General features: G+C 35.6%; 5 protein-coding genes across 8 annotated transcripts in view; 3 read left to right on the forward strand and 2 right to left on the reverse strand.

Annotated features, from left to right (window-relative positions):
* The window catches only part of LOC100636833 (probable dimethyladenosine transferase), a 16,833-nt gene extending 12,594 nt beyond the window's left edge, over window positions 1–4,239 (forward strand). Inside the window, exons 1-7 of one of the 3 annotated variants that reach the window (XM_019997329.1) lie at window positions 955–1,278; window positions 1,338–1,506; window positions 1,548–2,050; window positions 2,300–2,629; window positions 2,743–3,075; window positions 3,381–3,656; window positions 3,731–4,239. In XM_019997329.1, coding sequence (XP_019852888.1) covers window positions 1,781–2,050; window positions 2,300–2,629; window positions 2,743–3,075; window positions 3,381–3,656; window positions 3,731–3,964 — 1,443 coding nt within the window. In that variant the 5' untranslated portion in view covers window positions 955–1,278; window positions 1,338–1,506; window positions 1,548–1,780 and the 3' untranslated portion in view covers window positions 3,965–4,239. Of the gene's footprint in view, window positions 1,279–1,337; window positions 2,051–2,299; window positions 2,630–2,742; window positions 3,076–3,380; window positions 3,657–3,730 lie in introns of those variants that run through there. The other 2 variants (XM_019997328.1, XM_011405972.2) reach the window with 2 other exon arrangements.
* Window positions 4,240–4,950: 711 nt separating this feature from the next.
* LOC109582573 (uncharacterized) lies at window positions 4,951–8,069 on the forward strand. Its single transcript, XM_019997330.1, has 5 exons — window positions 4,951–5,291; window positions 5,724–6,053; window positions 6,170–6,502; window positions 7,283–7,558; window positions 7,635–8,069. The coding sequence occupies exons 1-5, from the start codon at window positions 5,025–5,027 to the stop codon at window positions 7,866–7,868; spliced, it is 1,440 nt and encodes a 479-aa protein (XP_019852889.1). The 5' UTR covers window positions 4,951–5,024; the 3' UTR covers window positions 7,869–8,069.
* Window positions 8,070–8,844: 775 nt separating this feature from the next.
* Window positions 8,845–9,902, reverse strand: LOC109582567 (uncharacterized). The gene is made up of 3 exons (XM_019997312.1): window positions 9,699–9,902; window positions 9,409–9,588; window positions 8,845–9,257 (listed from the first exon to the last, which is right to left on the reverse strand). Exons 1-3 carry the CDS (start codon window positions 9,825–9,827, stop codon window positions 8,991–8,993), a joined length of 576 nt encoding a protein of 191 aa, XP_019852871.1. The 5' UTR covers window positions 9,828–9,902; the 3' UTR covers window positions 8,845–8,990.
* A 950-nt stretch (window positions 9,903–10,852) lies between these two features.
* Window positions 10,853–11,569, forward strand: LOC109582577 (uncharacterized). Its single transcript, XM_019997337.1, has 3 exons — window positions 10,853–11,050; window positions 11,116–11,322; window positions 11,386–11,569. Exons 1-3 carry the CDS (start codon window positions 10,916–10,918, stop codon window positions 11,548–11,550), a joined length of 507 nt encoding a protein of 168 aa, XP_019852896.1. The 5' UTR covers window positions 10,853–10,915; the 3' UTR covers window positions 11,551–11,569.
* A 56-nt stretch (window positions 11,570–11,625) lies between these two features.
* LOC109582576 (uncharacterized) lies at window positions 11,626–20,594 on the reverse strand. Of its 2 annotated transcripts, none has more exons than XM_019997335.1 (11): window positions 20,400–20,594; window positions 19,793–19,962; window positions 19,027–19,211; window positions 17,471–17,575; window positions 17,302–17,400; window positions 16,181–16,258; window positions 16,022–16,108; window positions 15,850–15,921; window positions 15,565–15,739; window positions 15,372–15,521; window positions 11,626–11,965 (listed from the first exon to the last, which is right to left on the reverse strand). In XM_019997335.1, the coding sequence occupies exons 1-11, from the start codon at window positions 20,570–20,572 to the stop codon at window positions 11,724–11,726; spliced, it is 1,536 nt and encodes a 511-aa protein (XP_019852894.1). In that variant the 5' UTR covers window positions 20,573–20,594; the 3' UTR covers window positions 11,626–11,723. The 2 variants fall into 2 exon arrangements, with proteins under 2 accessions (XP_019852894.1, XP_019852895.1); XM_019997336.1 differs by lacking the exon at window positions 11,626–11,965 and adding an exon at window positions 12,956–13,490.
* Between the last annotated feature and the right edge of the window lie 79 nt (window positions 20,595–20,673).

A 20,673-nucleotide genomic window follows, 5' to 3' on the forward strand; every position in this document is an offset into this window, starting at 1 on the left:
ATGAGCCTCAAACCATTCTCTCTCAGTGACACCATTAGGTGACTGACAGTTGCAGTTGTTCTTGTAATTGTGAAGGGTCTTCTTTGCATATCCCATTAGGTTCTTGAGGTAGTAATGGGCATTATAGAACAGGTTGTCGCAGGTGATGTCAGCAGGTTGAATGAGAGCTGGGATGCTGCAGTCAGAGCTGCAGTTGCATGCTTTGTCTTGCAGAACATTGAGGTAGCTCTGCTCAACAGCATCAAGGAGTGTCTGTGTAGTTGAGAGAAGAAGGAGGTCGCTTTCATCCGATACAGTGCTCTTGATTGTTGCCAAATAGTTATTGAAGGAAGTGAATAAATTGTACCAGCCTGCAATGTGAGATAGAGTGATGTCTGGGGATGCAGTCTGCATGATTTCTATTAAGAAAGACCTGTAATTGAGTGGTAGAGTGCAGAGTTCTGTCCTCCTTGGTACTTGTCCGAGATATTTGTCCAAAACGTAATGGGCAGATTGTATACCTTGCAAATCTGTGTCGGTGGTTGCTGAAAGGGTGCAGTCAATGCTAGTGATTATAGTTGAATTATTAGTGTCGTTTGAGCTAGAGTTAGTACTGCTGTCTTGTGATGTGACTGGTAGCGACAGAGTGCCTTGCAAGAGGAATAAGATTGAAAAGAGTACTAGAGCAATGGTGTTTAGTAGTGAAGACATTTTATGGTGATTTATCTTGATTGCAGTCAGTGATGTCTTTGTAAATTTAAAACTTGTTGAGTTGTTACTAGGTGTTTTGCTTGCTTGGCTGAGTGATGATGGTCCTCTCACTTTTTCTCTCCATTTATATCAAACCTCTGCCTCAGTATCTATGTGTAGTCCACACTTGCTTCCTTGTCCATTTCCAAGGATTCTTCGGAAGTGGCAAAGACTATGTCAACTGGCCGCACTTGTCATCCATTTAGTATTTAAATGGTCTCCGATGAAAGTTTGCTCCCTGCTGGGGAAACTATGGCCGGTTCGGGGCTTGTAAGTGTCGCTCTAACATCCATAGTTAAAGGTTCAAGACATTTGAGAAGCATCTTGATGACGTGAAGAGATTGGTGATCATGAAGATGGCGTTTGAAAGAGAGAGAGAGAAGAGCCTTTCCAGAAGAGTGCTAGCCATGGCTCAATGTGGAGTCTTCTCAGTTCCTACGAACTACAAGGACAACAACATAGATATTACAGCAGACATGCTGTTCGCTACAGTGAGTTGGATTGGGCCTAGACCAAGGATACTATCTATGCCCAGACCAACCATTTCCCGTGAGTCAATAGATCTTTAATTAGTTTTTAGTTTTAAAGTTTAATGTGTTCCCCAACAGTGACCTCGAAACAGAAAAGCCCACTCCAAAAATACTCCATGATTGTGTTTCTTTTCTGGCTGTACCTGGAAAAGGGGATTACCCTCAAATCGAGCCTGTCATGTAAAATGTATGCAGAGTTTTGCATAACAGTGCAGTGGCTAATGATCCGTGGACACTGTCAAATAAAGTATTGACTATTTGGTTGCTATGATCACATACTGTGTATAGGTTTGGTTCTTCTCATTCCCATAATTCCAGTAAACATCTTGTTTACTGAAATTATGGGAATGAGATGAGACCATCAAAATGTCCCAAAAGAACAAAGGAAAATCAACAAATTGTGTGGCTCAAGTCAGTATATAAGAAGCTGAAACAAAGCACAGAGATTCACAAAAGAAAAGAGACAACAATTACCTTTGTTTTTATTTCAAAGCATTATTTTTCGAGCTCAGTAGTTCACCATGCTTGCAAAAGCTGTTATACTTTTGCTGTGTATTCTTGGAGTCCTCTCTTCTCCTCTTCCTCAAGGAAACACTCAAGGACTGCCAAACACTCAGTGTTCAATGGAGGAACAACCAACCCTTGGAGGAATGAAGTCCGTCTCTTGTTTGCTGGAGTCAGTTGTAATGGAGCCTTTGAAGAATCCTGCTATACAGAGCTTTGATTTATTTCGCCAGAATATAAACTCAGTGGAGGCACATGAGGCTTTCTTGCAAACACTCCAGAATTGTGTAAGCTAAAAATAATAATTATAGTTTTGATTTTACTATGCATGTAGTGTAATGTTAATGATAATTTTATTGCATGATTTTTGGTGGCTAGCATTATTGCCAATCATTGTTTGTCTTTCTACACGTTATAATAGCAATTAAACATTAATTATTAATAATTGTTTATTTATTTTCATTAAATGCATGCAAACATTTTCACAAATTTTCTCTCTTTCTCTCTCTCTCTCTCACACACACACCCAATAATAGAATTGTAATGTTCCGCCTCAATACACAAATGAGTATCATTCCAGCCCGGTATACAGCACAGGGCCTCATGTTACAGTCAGGCAGCTCTACGATACAAGGATAGATCCATCCACCATTTCGTTTCAAGAGCGCCAATATCTTCCGGAGTCCATCGTCAATGGCAATGAAGCTGCACCCCTAACGACGGAGTGGTTGCTAAGCGACCACATAAATTCGTTGGAAGGGTTTGTGAGTTATTTTTCTCAGCATGAGGGCGACAGTGAGTGGAGCAATCTTGTTGAAATTGCAGTGACATTAAATAACTCTGTGCTACCTCTGATCAACTTTAACGTAAGAAAAAGAATGACAGAATGCAATAGAAATAGATATTAATATTTTATGCTTTATTTTATACGTTCATTTATGAAGCAGCAAATTATTTATTTTTAAAAATATTTTTATAGTTTTCGTCACAGTGTCCTCAAGATAAACGTGTCCCCAATTTCTCCGGCTTTCCCTCCACAAGTTGCGAGCTCGGATGCGCCACCTGGCATTTTAACTGGACCGTTCAAGGCCTTTACTATGCTCTCGGGAATCAAGTGATATATCCCCCAGCCTCTCCCATTCCTCAGTCTCAGAATGATGCTTATCCTGAATTGGAGGCGTGGGATGGCATGGATTGTTGTGATGCTACTCCGTTGCATTCGATGAGTGTTTATGATATGAGGAATTTGAGTTGTGCTGTTGAGCTTGTTGGACTTGAGGCGTATGAGATGTTTAAGCTATTGGGAGTAGAGGTAATGTAATAATAATAATAATAATAATAATAATAATAATAATGATGATAATAATAATAATAATGATGATGATAAGTAAAAATTGATTTTCTCTTTTCCTTTTGATCTCAACGATGATAAAATAAATAAATAAATAAATAAATAATAATTGCTGATCATCAGCTGTTTATTTATGATTTTAGTCAAAACAACGAACATTCCTTATTCCTAGAAATGCCTTTTTGTTGATTGTTACTTTTTTCAACATTTTTTAACTTAATACATATACATTGTTAATTTTAAAGTTGTTTTTCTTCATATAACAGGCAACTACCCAGTGCTTGAACGTTGCCACGGTAACCGGCATCAAGACATGGACCGACTATGTACCAGAGAACAAGTTCCCTCCTCTTAGCTGGTCCAAGACGGCTAACCTTTACATATATGGTAATCATTTTGACGCCTTTACAAAGCAGGCAGCTGATATTAAGAAGCTTCTCTCTTCTCCTGACATTCAATGCTATTCGTCAACATTTCAAGGACAACTGCAAAAAATTGGAGAATTATTTGACGCTATTATATTACCATCATCAGCCCATTGGGTAAGTGTAACATTTATTAATATTTATTTAATAATTAATTATTATCTTTTTCTCCCACTCTCTGTCTCTCTTAGTTGTTATCTCATAACTGTCCATCATGTTCTACATGTAGCAGTCAGAGTGCCATGCCTCCTAATCCCACGCCCATAACGGGTAACTCGGCCTGTCCTGAGAGTCGTAGAGAGGTCTCCTGCCTTGCACTCGACGTCCATAAAATAGCAGAGAGTGCTTATATGTATTTAAACATGAGGGTGGAGTCAAAAAGTGGGTGGAGCACTTCCTGCTCTGGGATTTGGAATGACTTTTGAACTACATTAACGGGCACTTTGCTGCTGATAATTTAACTAAAAATCTCTTAATATACATTATTAATTTTTTACACGATTTATCACTTAATTTTTTTGCTTTAAGTTTTATTTTTTTGCTTTTTTTGAGAGTTTTTAGGCAAATAATAATTATTTTATTATTTTTCCCTTTTGTGTGGGCTATCTCTAGCTACCATTTTTTAACGTGGTGATCACTAAGGAATGCAATTGAACTTTTTAATAATTGCACTAAAGGTCATTTGTGTCATACCTCCTCTGATCAAATTTAATGGCAATGCATGTATTACTACGCCCACGCGGAAGTTTCCAATCCCTTTTATTTACCAGACATAGCACATCTACTCAAATTCTATCTACTCTGTATCTACTTGTATTTTATTTTTTAAACCGGTATTACTTGTATTTACTTTGTCAGTAGATATGTATTTTTGTCTACTAAAAATGTGTCATTTATTGCAAAAAACATTGCATGATATTTTTCATTGCAGTGTTTCATCATTCATGATACAAGCCATGTGGGCTTTGAAATTTCTTACAAAAGAATGTGCTTTGGGGAAAAGAAAGAATGCACAATGGCTACCTGCCTCATTAAGCTATTCTAGCACTAAAATAGAGAAGAAAAAGCATTAGAAAACAGTCCTTTGAGCCTTTCTGATCATTATTCTAGTATGGTTGTAATACTTGAAAATATATGAAAATAAATGACAATATCCTAAGCTGCTCTCCACTATCTACTTGAGCCAGAAAATTGTGTAAATATTCATGTATCCTGTATACATGTGCAACGCCTGTTATTTGTTCTATTATTTATGGATGCAATCATGAATTCATGAATCATATCTGCAATTAAAATCATGAATAATTATTGTAAAAACATTGTTCCGGGAAATGCAATTCAACTGCAGCAAATTTTAAGCTGTGAATCTATTTGTAAAATGCAGTGTGTCAAGGCTATGACAATAAAAAAGCAAAAGGTTGCACTTTGTGATAAAAATTATCATTGTTTTATTTCAAAGCATTGCTTCGAGCTCAGTGGTTCACCATGCTTGCAAAAGCTGTTATACTTTTGCTATGTATTCTTGGAGTCCTCTCTTCTCTGCCTCAGGAAAACACCCAAGGACTCCCAAACACTCAGTGCTCAATGGAGGAACAACCAACCCTTGGAGGAATGAAGTCCGTCTCTTGTTTGTTGGAGTCAGTTGTAATGGAGCCTTTGAAGAATCCTGCTATAGAGAGCTTCGATTTATTTCGTCAGAATATAAACTCACCAGAAGCACTGGGAGCTTTCATGCAAACACTCCAGCATTGTGTAAGCTAAAATTAATAGTTATAATTCAGTTTTACTGTGTATGTAGTGTATAATTACTGATAATTTTTTAATTGCATGATTTTTGGAACTGCTAACATTATTATCAATCATTGTTTGTCTTCCTGCACATTATAATAGCAATTCTACCATGCCTAGTTGTAATTGACCTATCAGATTGCTTGGTTGTAGGTTCATAAATAACTAACTTACCTCTGATTTCCTTAACTTAACTCTGTGTCGGTTTAACTTAACTCTGTGTCGGTATCTATGGCCTTATGATACCTCGGGCCTATGGCCCTCGGTATGATAAATGCCATAGATACCTCCACCTCGTTGTATAACCTTTACTTAAATATTAATTATTATTAATATTTTTTATTTATTTTCATTAAATGTATACAAACATTTTTACACACACACACCCAATAATAGAATTGTCTTGTTCCACCTCAAAACACGAGTGAGTATCACGCCGACCCAGTATACAACACTGGCCCTCATGTTACAGTCAGACAGCTCTACGATACAAGGATAAATCCATCCACCATTGTGTTTCAAGAGCGCCAATATCTTCCGGAGCCTATTGTCAATGGCAACATGACTGCATCCCTAACGACAGAGTGGTTGCTAAGTGACCATATAAATTCATTGGAGGGTTTCGTGAGTTATTTTTCTCAGCATGAGGGTGACAGTGAGTGGAGCAATCTTGTTGAAATCGCAGTGACATTAAATAACTCTGTGCTATCTCTGATCAACTTTAACGTAAGAGAAAGAATGATAGAATGCAATAGAAATAGATATTAATATTTTATGTTTTATTTTATGCATTCATTTATGAAGCAGCAAATTATTTATTTTTAAAAAAATATTTTTTATAGTTTTCGTCACAGTGTCCTCAAGACAAGCGTGTTCCCAATTTCTCTGGTTTCCCCTCCACAAGTTGCGAGCTCAGATGCGCTGCCTGGCATTTTAACTGGACCGTTCAAGGGCTTTACTATGCTCTCGGGAACCAAGTGATATATCCCCCAGCTTCTCCCATCCCTCAGTCTCAGAATGATGCTTATCCTGAATTGGAGGCATGGGTGGGCATGGATTGTTGTGATGCTACTCCGTTGCATTCGATGAGTGTTTATGATATGAGGAATTTGAGTTGTGCTGTTGAGCTTGTTGGACTTAAGGCGTATGAGATGTTTAAGCTATTGGGAGCAGAGGTAATGTAATAATAATAATAATAATAATAATAATAATAATAATAATAATAATAATAATGATAATAATAATAATAATGATGATAATAATAATAATAATAATAATAATAATAATAATAATAATAATAATAATAATGATAATAATAATAATGATGATGATGGTGATGATGATGATGATAATAATAATAATAATAATGATAATAATAATAATAATAATGATAAGTAAAAATTGATTTCCCTTTTCATTTTGATCTCAACGATGATAAAATAAATAAATAAATAATTGCTGATCATCAGCTGTTTATTTATGATTTTAGTCAAAACAACGAACATTCCTTATTCCTAGAAATGCCTTTTTGTTGATTGTTACCTTTTTAACATTCTTTAGCTTCATATGTATACATTGTTTTTTGTTGTGCAGAAAGTTTGAGCTCATTCCAATCAAATTTCACCAAAAATTAAAAGTAGAGAATTCTCCATTTTTATAATTTTTCCTGATGCATATACAAGTTTTTATGTTGTGTTTTAAGTTTGAACAGATTCCCATCAAAATTAGATTTTTTACAAATTTTTAAAGTTGCTCCAAAATCGAGCCAAAGTCCCTGTACTATAGTACACGGTCTGGGGCCAAATTTCACCAAAATTAAAAATAGAGAATTTTCCATTTTTATAATTTTTTCTGTTACATATGCATGTACTTATGTTGTGTACAAATTTTAAGCTAATTCCGATCAAAATTAAATTTTTTATAAAATTTTAAAGTTGTTTTTCTTCATACAACAGGCAACTACCCAATGCTCCAATGTTGCCACGGTAACCGGCATCAAGACGTGGACCGACTATGTACCAGAAAACAAGTTCCCTCCTCTTAGCTGGTCCAAGACCGCTAACCTTTACATATATGGTAATCATTTTGAAACCTTTTCAAAGCAGGCAGCTGATATTAAGAAGCTTCTCTCTTCTCCTGACATTCAATGCTATTCGTCAACATTTCAAGAACAACTTCAAAAAATTGGAGAATTATTTGATGCTAATATACTACCATCAGCTGCCCATTGGGTAAGTATAACATATTTATTAAAATTTATTTGATAATTAAATATTATCTTTTTCTCCCACTCTCTGTCTCTCTTAGTTGTTATCTCATAACTGTCCATCATGTTCTACATGTAGCAGTCAGAGTGCCACACCTCCTAATCTCACGCCCATAACTGGCAACTCCGCCTGTCCTGAGAGTCGTAGAGAGGTCTCCTGCCTTGCACTTGACGTCTATAAAATAGCGGAAAGTGCTTACATGTACTTGAACATGAGGGCAGAGTCAAAAAGTGGGTGGAGCACTTCCTGCTCTGGGATTTGGAAAGACTTTTGAACTGCATTAACAGGCACTTTGCTACTTATAATTAAACTAAAAATCGCTTAATATACATTATTAATTTTTTACATGATTTATCACTTAATTTTTTGCTTTAAGTTTTATTTTTTGCTGCTTTTTTGAGAGTGCTTACTACTTAGGCAAATAATATTATTTTTATTTTTTCCCTTTTTTGTAATCAAATTACATCACTTTAAATACACTATTAAAAAGGACATTCACCACAAACCTTATAAGATGAGGGTGAGTACAATAATGTACCCTGAAATGAGGATACTTCTATATTAGTAGACCAAAGAATAAAGGGATTAATATATTAACACTAGTAAGTATGATTTAGGTAGTTTAATACTATAGGAAGCTAGTTCTTTGTCTAGACCTAGTGCCGGATTGATCATTCACTGGTCTAGTGTTTGCAAACATACTTTGCATATCATTATACCTTTACGACATAATTCTATTTGTCCTGTCTATGAGTACACATGTTATGCATGCAAAGAAGTTGTAGCAACTGTTGTAGCTGCCAAAAAGACACTAACTATATACACATGGACACGGGCCATTGTACTCTCCATTGTAGCATGGTTCATGTCACACATGGGCCATTGCACTCTTCGGTCTAGCATGGTGCGTGTCAGGTAGTTTTTGACTAAGGAAGTGAAACTATAGTTTACATCCTGTTTATAGCTATACTTACTGTACCAGGAATAATCTATAAAAAATGCATGTTAATGTATGGGGGGGCACTACTGCAGGTTTACATGAGCTATCATGGTTGTCAGAAGAATTTATTTCTTATTACCAGAGCAATGGCAAAATTATAAGATTTGGCTTTGATGCAATTAAAAGCAGACCATTATTTTTCAGTCTTAACCTTATTGGATCTACTATAGCAGAATATTATTTTGCTTTATTGCATTATTGCATCATAGTCATTTGCTGAATATAGTGGCTTGTGGGATGTAGACTACAACTTTTAAATCATAATATTGTGTAATAAAATAAATTGGGGAAGGATAGAAAGTGAATAAAGTTAGTATTGGGTGAATTATAAAAGTGATAAAGAATGGTTTTAATAATGGCTAATAACAGAAAACAAAAATAATAAATTAAACATGTTCACTGGCAAGTTATAACATCTGGTTTTGAGCGGCTGGCGTCTTTACAATCACAGTTAGCTTCATTTCCTAATAGTACACATACACTGTCACAGTTGCCATCATCACATTCAATAGTAAAGCTTCCACCAGTTGGTGTTTTTGAATTATCTTCAAAAACATCAAGAAGACCTTTTGTAGCGTTAAATGCTTCAAGAAAGGTGCAAATCTCTGTCACATCAATGGAGCTTATATCTGTGCAATCATAGTCATTTATTGTTTCTTGAAGCTAGAAAGAAATGAATATGATTACTGACTGATAAATAATTGTTTTGCTAGTAATTAAAGTGCTTAACAAGCTGGTTGTTCTCACTTTTAAGTGTGAACAAAAGTTGCAAGCAACTACATGTATTTGTGATTTTAAATGTAGCTGCACTTACCCATTTGCAGCTGTCATTGTAGGTTGCATTCAGTACGATGTGCATGGCTTTAGTAACATTGCTGGTATCATTTGCAGTCACTTCTCTGTATTCATCAATTGACTGATAAAATGTGCACAGATCAGATATGACTTTGCGGTATGCCTCGTCAGGGACACCTCGTCTTGTCATGTTTTCAACCTATTTTTAAAAAGGAGATAGTAATTCCAAATGCATTTCAAAAAGCACACCAATATAATTATTTAATATGAAGCATTGCTAGCATTTATGCAAGGCATTATGAAGCTTACCAGTGAGTTGCTAAGTACTTGTGAGCCTTTTAGTAGTGATTCTGAATGTTGATTGCTAGCAGAAGAGAAACCAAAAAGGATAAAAAGCATAAGGAGAGAAGATGACTGTATGAAAGTGATTGAAGACATCTTTAGCTATAGAGTAGTTAGTGATGAAGGTTGAATGATGCTTGAATAGTTAAACTTTCACTATGAGAAAAGAACTGTGATGTTGAAGTGATCTTAAGCTAGCCTTTTTATACTAGCTCTTGCATTGTAAGTTATCCCTCTTAGTTACCAGTTCCACCATTGAAAACATTTCCTGTAGCTATACAGTACATTATAATAGCAATTACCCAATGATGCATTCCATGCATCCACACAAGCGCGAAGCCATATACAAAGCAGGTCATTTTTACGGGGACTTTTATAGTAACAAGATATGCAATAGTTGCATGTATAGGTACTTCAGGTTTTTAATAATTGCTGTGCTTAGATCATCATTCTGCAGCCCTCCTTGTGTATTTTCTTTGACAATATCCTGCACTGAATCATACAGGAAAGTCAATGAGAAGCTGACAATGTCATTCATGAACACATCATGCTATTCATGTGGTCATGGGGTACCCTTATTATCTAATTGTGGCACGTAACGAGGATTCTTATAAAGAAATATCACTGCATATCCGCACATAGTTTATTAACATGGACTCACTCAGTGGAAATCATGTGATGCTATTGCCCATTCAAACTTATTCAATTTACAAGCAATATACCGGTATTAGTGACATTTCACATCCTCATCTGCTATTACGGTTGAACTGTTATGAATAGGAGTACACGATTAAGACATCAAACTATAATGCAGACACTTCGCTTTAATATTGCGGCTGGAATTCTATGTAATGTAGTGTAAATAGAATTCGTAGTGGATTACATTTTAGCAATAAATACACGAGTTGTAACAATGATCCCAATTTGACTTACATATTGCACAAAACTACTTCTTAATGAGCAGGAAGCATAGCAATAGGAACTGATATCAATGAAACAAATCATGGCAATGCAAAGTAGCTTATTTCATATGCAAGCATGCATGCATGCATGCAGCCTATATTGCATTATGCAATATATTGGTCTATATAAGGAATTGTATATGCATCAGTATTGTGTAATTGAAATCAGAGAGACAAAGTAACTAGTTTTAGAACTTAAGGGAGTGTATAATCTATAGAAAAATGTATCAGTCATGGAAGAAGAGTGCAACTGCAGTCACTATGGTCTTATTTCTAGTAATACAGTGCTGTTGCTATTCTGCAGCTATAGCTACTGGTGAGTTTAAAGAAGAAGTTGAATCAAGCACAGAAGGCATAGTAAGTCATAGAAAAGTATAAGATGGTTCTGTAAACTGTGTTGGTATCATTTCTTTATCATACAGGAAAAGATTATGAATGAAACATACTTCAACAATACCAACATAACTAAATCAGAGGACAGAGGGAAATTTGTTAAGATATTGTATGATCTCTGTTCTTTCTACCAATCCATAAGAGATTACAAGGAGATCACAATCAATGACTCAAGCAAAGTCACTAAAGCTATCAAGATTGTCCTTAACGAGACTTATAATGACAGCTGCAAGTGGGTAAGCAGAGAACAAAGCTTCTAGGGCATAAGAAACACTTGTAAATGACTCTTTTTTTCACAGTTATGTGATAATTTAGGTGATACAAACTTCGACTGCACTGCAATAAATTCAAGAAATGTTACAGAGTTGTGCCTAACAGTAGAAGCTGCAACTACTGCCAATGAGCTAGCAGACGAGTTAGGGGAAGTCATGGAGCCACAGAGAGAAGACATCACTAAAAGCTAAAAAAAGGCGGCAAGACAATTACCAGCACCTGCTATCAACTTAAAAACTACAAACAAACTTTATTATTTACTTTGCTTAATTAATAAACTTTTTCAAAAATAATAAACGGTCAATACATATGTACTGTACATGTCAATGTACACAAAAAGGGTTGAAAATAATGATTGTTGTTATTAAGACTCGTTACCAGCAAAGGGGGAGGGGCTGGGGGTGTGGCCAAGAGAAGAAACTGAAGAGTGCTTCTTGTTTTTGTAATAATCCAAAGACTCTTCTAATTCTGAATAAGAAACACCTTCATTTTTGTTTGCGTCTAAAATTTTAAAGATTTTTAGACTTGGAACTTCTTTACTGAATTCTTCCTCTGACAGTTCACCATCTCCATCAGAATCAAGGGTAGCAAACTGATCTATGAGACCTAAGAGGAGGAGGAGAGAGAGGGGGAAAGGGGAAAAAGAAAGAGAAAAAGAAAGAGGGAGAGGAGGAAAGAGAGAGGAAATGAAACATAAAGAGGAAGAGAGAGAAAGGGGGAAAGAGAGAAAGAGAGAGAGGAAGAAAGAAGGAGAGGAAATGAAACATAAAGAGGAAGAGAGAGAGAGAGAGAGAGAGAGAGAGAGAGAGAGAGAGAGAGAAAGGGGGGAAAGAGAGAAAGAGAGAGAGGAAGAAAGAAGGAGAGGAAATGAAACATAAAGAGGAAGAGAGAGAGAGAGAGAGAGAAAGGGGGGAAAGAGAGAGAGGAAGAAAGAAGGAGAGGAAATGAAACATAAAGAGGAAGAGAGAGAGAGAGAGGGAGATAGGAAGAGAGAGGGGAGAGCAAGGAAAAGAAAAACAAGAGTAGGATAAGGCCAATCAGGCTGGTATGCGAACTACACATACGCATGAAAAAATTACAAAATAGCATGACTATGGCAAACCATTATATCATATTACAAATTAGGAAGAGAGGGAAAGATTCAAAGCAAGAAATACACATGTACTATACACATGCTTTTTTTGAAATGTCAACTATAAAACATTTAATATGATTGTCTTCTACATAAATATTGACTAATAATCATAAATAATTTGTGTGTGTGGGCACAGCAATGATTGCATGACTTCACATGTATAACGTATGTTATGTACAAGTGCATGTAACATGAGAATAACATACATATACTATATATATATATATATATGTATACTGATTGCTCTGATCTGATGTTTGCCATGGGAATGAGGCCAGTGCTGTAATAATGTCACAGATGTAGTAAATATTGTATCACAAAGAGAGAGAGAGGGAGAGGGAGAGAGGGGGAGAGAGAGAGGGGGAGAGAGAGAGAGGGGGGAAAGAGAGAGAGAGGGAGAGAGAGGGAGAGAGAGAGGGGAGAGAAAGAGAGAGAGAGAGAGGGGAAGAGAGGTACTGCACATAAATGTATGAACATGTACATGATTGTGCTCCAATTGAGACCCAGACAAATATAAAGAATGAAGAGACACATACATATACATGTACATGTACATGTATACACACAGTTCAGGTTCTGTTCTAATTTGATTCAAATTGATTCACACTTATACCAAAGAGACTCTTTTTTCTTCCAAATTTGTACAAAATACCAAAAACTATGCTTCCTTTTGCAAGCATGAATGATTGATATTATTGGATTGTGGGCTGATGACAGAATTTAATAATGTATTGACTTATTAGTCTATAGAGAAACAATGAAGCATAAACATGTATGTACATGGTCACATGAACAATTAACAATAAGGTGATCTAGTGTGGGGCTGAGTGACTCTCTTTATAAACATAAGTTCATGCAAAAATGATCAAATATCCCACGAGACCACCCATAGCCTCAAAATGATGAACTAATACAGAGCAGCTGTTGAGGGAGAGAGAGAGAATTGGATTGAATTGGATTTAATGATATGGTGAGACAAACAGAAGGTTTGGAAGTCTGGGAGAAAGAGAGAGAGAAAGAGAGAGAAAGAGAGAGATTGCAAAATCATTACATGCAAGACTAAAAATATGGTATGGGAATTAGGTAGTAGAGGGAGAGAGAATTGGATTGAATTGGATTTAATGAGATGGTAAGACGAACAAAAGGTTTGGAAGGCTGGAAGGAAGAGAGAGAGAGAGAGAGAGATTGCAAAATCATTACATCTAAGACTAAACATATGGTATGGGAATTATGGTATGGGAGGTAGAGAGAGAGTATTGCCATGGTAAAGAAGATGAATGGAGACATTTGCATCTCCTAGGAGAAGGAGGGTGGAGGGAAAGAATGAGCCTTGTTAATAAAGGGATGTCGTACGGTGGAGTTTTAGGAAAAGCATTAATTTCATTACATTAATTGGAAGTTGCTACATTTAGTAGGGTTCCAAACAAATAAGGATACAGTATTAATAACAACGATACCGTATAATCCCAAATAGAAAGGCTGGACTTCTTTCATTTGTAAAGAAGCTTCTAAATGTACTTGAGAGTTTTATGACATGTAGGGTTACATTTACTCAATGCATGTACCCAGGATTTTAATTGAGTTAAAAAAGGATTATTTTCATCCAAAAATAATACAGTGCTACATGTACATGTAGATGACAATGACAATAATGAAAATGGTAGATCTAGTGTACTTAGACTTCTGCAATTGCTTTGCTTGCTAATTATACATGCACTAGATAATACAGCACATACCGTATAGCTAGAAAATTTGGAGTGCTAAAATTTGCCGAATTAACTCTAAAAGAGGTTTGGAGGTTAAAATTTTGGCGAAATTTTAACCCTGTGTATGCTTCTATGGAGCCTTATCAAATTGGAGGTTAAAAATTTGGCTAATGGACCTCAATTCGCCAAAGTTTTACTCCACCAAATTTTCTAGCTATACGGTAATCTATAGCTTGTTTAGGCTCGCCTCTCTTTACATTCTTGTAGTAATAATAGTAATGACGATAGTAATAGTGATTTTGGAGAAAGGAGAGGAGGAAAAATGAAGACAATTCCAAGTAAAGGCTAAATAAATAACGATACAAACATACCAAAGGAAATAAATAAACACAAAACACAGTCTGTATGTGTACATGTACAAATTGGAATAAGTATAGGTTATACACCTAGGTAGAGGTTTCTATTGGTGAGTGTACATGTACATTCACATGTACAATAATCCTGTTCTTACCGTACGGTTGGTAAATTTCGTGGGGTATTAATTTTCGTTAATTTCGTGGTTTATTTTTATCCACGAAATTTTGACCCCTACCCACCCACACATAAAAGCTAATTAACGGGCTACTATTTTCAAGCCAGTAGAGGAGCCAGAGTTCTTGTCTGTTACTCCATATTCCACCATAAGACATGTGTTGGAAGCTAGTCCAGCAGATCCAAGTGAAAAGAAGTTTGCTTACTACCACCCATGAATATTTGTACCCACGAATATTAGCTTTTAAGGACATTTTGGAGAAAACACGAAATTTTGGACCCTCGAATATTACCAACCGTACGGTATTTTCTGTTGATGAGTGTATATGTACTTGTACATGTACAATAATCCCTGATTGCTTACCAGCCAATGGATGAATTAGATCATCAGTCATAACCGAATTATGCAATAATTACATAAACACATATTCCATCCTCTGTGTACATGAACTACATGTACTGTACGTAAATAATCATGAGTAATAATAATAATAATAATAATAATAATAATAACAAGAGTAATAAACTCTAACTCTACCTAACCTACTGTACCTGCGTCATTTGAGATTTTATTTATTTTATAGTAATAATAATAATAATATTAAATGTATATGTACATGTACAGTACATGCTATATTACTTTGCAATAGTTCCACTGCTTTGCTTGAGTTATGCGACGAGGGGGCGTGGCTAAAAGTAGAAGGACTGGGCGTGGCACTAGTGACACTAACTGTACTAGTGCCGGTGGGTGTGGTCCCAGTAGGTGTGGTCTTCTCATTTGTGACGGTCCCTAATAAAAAAGAAATAAAATGTTTTTAATTATCAGATCTTACTACTTGGTGCTATAGAGGAACTTTGCACTTTAGTAGGTGTGGCCTGCACTGTGGTGGGTGTGGTCTGCACCGAAGTAGGTGTGGCTTGTAGCGATAAAGAGGAGGTGCTAGTTTTAGAAATTTGAGTGGGCGGAGAAGCAGAAGGAATGAGCTCGGATATATTATGTAACTGCTCCTAAAATAAAAATAAAAATAAATAAATAAATAAATAATAATAATAATAACAATAATTTCAGCTATATCTACATGTAGATGTACATGTACATGTAATCTGATGAAACTTACCAAAGCAAATGTCATCTTATTCTGTAGCTCGTTTATCTCAAGTCTTAAACTATTCAACTTGGAAATATGGTCCTGCAAGAGAAGATGAAGAAGGAAATAAAATGAGAGAGAGAGAGAGAGAGAGAGAGAGAGGTTGAGGAGAGAGAGAGAGGGAGAGAGAGAGGTGAAATACTTCATTCAAGTGTTCAGTTAAATTAGCAGCTGCTGCCATTAGATCATCTAGAGAAGTATTAGCAATCCAATCAAACTTCTTTAACTTCTACAAAATAAACGAAATCACACAATAACATGCTACATGCTAATATACTGAAGTATACTGTAGTTTACTGACCTCTGTAGTGTTTCCTTCAAAATAATTTAAATTGGACATGACTCTATCAATGAATTTATTCCTTGCTTTAATGTCCGTCTATTAGAAAAGAGAGAAATTGATATAGATGTATATAATTATTCATTTTATTTGTACATGCAGATGTAAATGTAGATGTACATGTACAAATGAAATAATATTCAATATACATGTACTTGGAAACACGAGGAATTTATGTACATGTACAAATCAAATCACTATGTGGCAGAGTGGTGGGCATTAATTAGAGTATAAGTAGAAATCAAAGTTTTTTTTGTTTTTTAGATGCTCATAACTCAAAAATTTGAGCTTGGAATCAGCTCAAACTTGCTACACAGCATAAGGACAGCAATACGTATCAGAAAATGTAATAAAAATTTGGGGTGATTTCGGAGCCATTTTTTGGAAAAAACCATAGGCTATAGCCTTGGGTAGTTTTCAAAATTTTGACGTTTTCTTAAAATGGCCATAACTTAAAAAATTGAAGTCGGAATCAGCTCAAACTTGCTACACAGCATAAGGGCATCAATATGTATCAGAAAATGTAATAAAAATTGGGGGTGATTTTGGAGCCATTTTTTGGAAAAAACCATGGGCTATAGCCTTGGGTATTTTTCAGAATTTTGACGTTTTCTTAAAATGGCCGTAACTCGAAAATTTTAAGTCGGAATCAGCTCAAACTTGCTACACAGCATAAGGGCATCAATATGCATCAGAAAATGTAATAAAAATTGGGGGTGATTTCGGAGCCATTTTTTGGAAAAAACCATGGGCTGTAGCCTTGGGTATTTTTCAGAATTTTGACGTTTTCTTAAAATGGCCGTAACTCGAAAATTTTAAGTCGGAATCAGCTCAAACTTGCTACACAGCATAAGGGCATCAATATGCATCAGAAAATGTAATAAAAATTGGGGGTGATTTCGGAGCCATTTTTTGGAAAAAACCATGGGCTATAGTACAGGGACTTTGGCTAGATTTTCAAGCAAGTTTAAAAATTCATAAAAAATTCAATTATGATCGAAATGAGCTCAAACATTCTACGCAACATAAGAACATGTATATGTATCAGAATATACGTATGTACAAGTATATGATATACTAACCTTTAGTGCTTCCACTATATCAGCTGTATCGCTGGTTTTTGCCGACACAGCATCAATACGACCACCAAATCCACCGCAGTATTTCTTAGTCTCCAAAAACTAATAAATAAAATAACGAAACACAATTACTCCTCCCTTTTGACCCTCCTCTCTCTTCAGTCTTCATTACCTGACTGCTTAGACTCTCCAGTATGCTCTTATACTGAGCTGATGATTTAGTAATCATTTGAACATTGGAAACCATTGAAGTTAGGGTCTTATTAATGAAGGGTAGCTAAGAGGAAGAGAATAAGAAAAAAGGAGAGAGAGAAAGAGAGAGAGAGAGAGAGAGAGAGAGAGAGAGAGAGAGAGAGAGAGAGAGAGAGAGAGAGAGAGAGAGAGGAGAAAGAGAAAGGGGGAAAGAAAGAACATGTAAACATTGACTAATTAACATACAGGTACATGTATGTACATAATACTAGGGACAGAGGGAAAAATTCAAAGTAAGAAATACATGTACATATACATGCATACACGTTTTTTTGAAATGTTGATTATAATGTAATAAAAATTTGGGGTGATTTTTGGAACCATTTTTTTGGAGAAAAAAAACTTGAGCTATAGCCTTTGCTTCTTTAGAATTAAGGGGTAGAGAGGAGGAAAGAAAATAAAATAATAAAACAAGTACAATGTACATGTACATGTACACAAGCATAAAGAGAATGAGAAAGGGGGAAAGAAGTAACATGTACCCATAGTATTAAGGGGGGGAGAGAGAAGGAAGAAAAGAAAATAAAAATAAATAATAAAAACATGCAGATGTACACAAGTATAAAATGGTATTTGAACATTATGGTGCATATACATGATATTTCCAATAGCAACTAGACAGTGAGTGAACTACACAGTGAGTAATAGGAAAGAGGAAAGAAACCTTCCAAAGACCACAGACTGCCCATTACTGCAATACCTATTAGTAAATGGATGATGTACATGTACATTGTAAGCAACACCAGAAGAGGAAGATTATTTAAGCATGATGCCTTCTGTTGGTGTGGAGGAAAACCATACCAGCTGCTCATTTGAAATCAGGTAGCCTTGGCTCTCATAATGTGCACTTAATATTAACAAATGTGACCGTAAGTCAAAATTGGAAACCATAAGCAAAGTGAACTAACAGATACCGACAAGAGACAAAAAACACATGTAAGATACCCGTAATAACCTGTACATGTACGTGTACATATATTGCATAATAAGTACAGATGGACACACATAAATACAATTATAAATCTTATAAAATAAATTCCAAACCATAAGCAAGTTGACTTACAAATACCAACAAGAGATAAACAACACATGTAAGATACTCATAATAACGAATGTAATGCACACATGTATATATGTTGTATAGTAAGTGTACATGTACATACATAATATATACATATACAATTTATAAAATAATAAGAATTTGTTATTTAAAAGACTGGTCAGTTTAGTAAAGATTAGCAGCAATGGTCTAATTACTGCTGATCTTTACTAAACTGACTGTTCTCTTAAATAACAAATTCTTTACCATAGTCTAATCTTATACCAAAAGAAAAACAAAAGAGAGAGAGAGGGGGAGAGAGGGAGAGAGGGAGGGAGGGAGGGGGGAGAGAGAGAGAGAGGGAGAGAGAGAGAGAGAGAGAGAGAGAGAGAGAGAGAGAGAGGGGGGGGGAAGGGAGGAGTGTTATCAAGTCTTACCCATTCTCTTCCTTCATTCACATATTCATCTTTAATGTCTTTCATTGACTCTTTGATCTCTTTCAGTTCACCAGTCAAACCGGTATAGTGACTCGTCAAACGAGTTACGTTATCAGACAAAGAGTGAACAAGAGCAACGTGTTGACTTGATTGTGAATCCTGCAAGCCTTGAAGTGACTGAAGATCTGGAGAGAAAAAGATTAACACATTAAATATTGCAAAAAGACTAAATTAGAGTAACCAGATATCTATAGTAGGGTATTTTTTGTCAAAAATTATTAGTAGAGAATTCTCCATTTTTATAATTTTTCCTAATACACAAATAAGTTCTTATTTTGTGTAGAAAGTTTGAGCTGATTCCAATCAAAATTGAATTTTTTATGAATTTTTAAAGTTGCTAAAAAATCTGGCCAAAGTCCCTGTACTATAGTACATGGTCTTGGGCCAAAATCTGCCAAAATTGAAAAGTAAAGAATTCTCCATTTTTATAATTTTTCCTGATGCATATTCATGTCTTTATTTTGTGTAGAAAGTTTGAGCTGATTCCGATCAAAATTGAATTTTTTATGAATTTTTTAAGTTGCTCACAAAACCTTAATGTACTATCATAGTGAAGTAATGTGGTTATGCATGAAGTCATATGACATGCTGTTTAGCTCAGTTAGCATTCTTTATGGGAAACCCTGCAGTAACAATTACTATAGCAAAGCAACAATTTCAATCTCATTCCACATAGTTTCAAGACCCATTCCTCGTGATTCCATACCTGATTTGATTCGTTCCATGTCAGTATCCATTGAGTCCATCCTGTCCTTCAGGAGCTGGTAATTATAACCCATGAACAGCATAAACAATGACAGCAACATCAACAAAATTGTTAATAGGAATAAGTAAAAAGCAACGCAGCACATGCAGCAGCCATTACTCTTCCTGTCACTGTAGAGGAGAGAGAGGGAGAGGGAGAGAGAGGGAGAGAGAGAGAGAGAGAGAGAGAGAGAGAGAGAGAGAGAGAGAGAGAGAGAGAGAGAGAGAGAGAGAGAATGGTGAATGGTAAAAAAAAAGAAAAAAAGAACAGATAGTTTATTATTATTGTTATTGTTGTGCCAAGCCTATCACCAGCAGACATAACAATAAACAAAACTTGCTTGAAATTTAGTCTAACTCATAAAAATGGAGCTTTTCTTGTAAATTTACATGTACATATACCTCAAGGTGTGTAAATGCTTATCATACGCTAAGCTTAAATTACAATAAATTTCTCTATTATTGAGCACTTATAAGTATTTATGGTTATAGTTCTTGTTCTTTAAAAAGATCACGTGATGTTAAACAAACTCTAAATGATCCCATTTTGGCACAGGTCAATGTGTTACCTTGTTCCTAGCGGTAGCGGTTCTTTTAGTAGGCTCCCGTTTCCTCTCATTTCAGACACGTCTAATAGTTCTATTTCTGATCCAGAGTAGTCTCCATCTTCCATTACAGCCACTTCTTCGTTACTTAGTCGTAGGAAACCTTTTTTACTCTTTCCTCTCTTACTAGACGCCATTTTGACTTGAAGAATTTGGGCGTGGCGAAGATGTTTTGGATCGGCCACGCCCAAAGATGCATAACTTTCACTTTTTTAGACTTTCAATTAATTAATAATCA

The sequence above is a fragment of the Amphimedon queenslandica genome, unplaced genomic scaffold, assembly GCF_000090795.2.
Source record: "Amphimedon queenslandica unplaced genomic scaffold, v1.1 AMPQUscaffold_13375, whole genome shotgun sequence".
NCBI classification, from domain to species: domain Eukaryota; kingdom Metazoa; phylum Porifera; class Demospongiae; order Haplosclerida; family Niphatidae; genus Amphimedon; species Amphimedon queenslandica.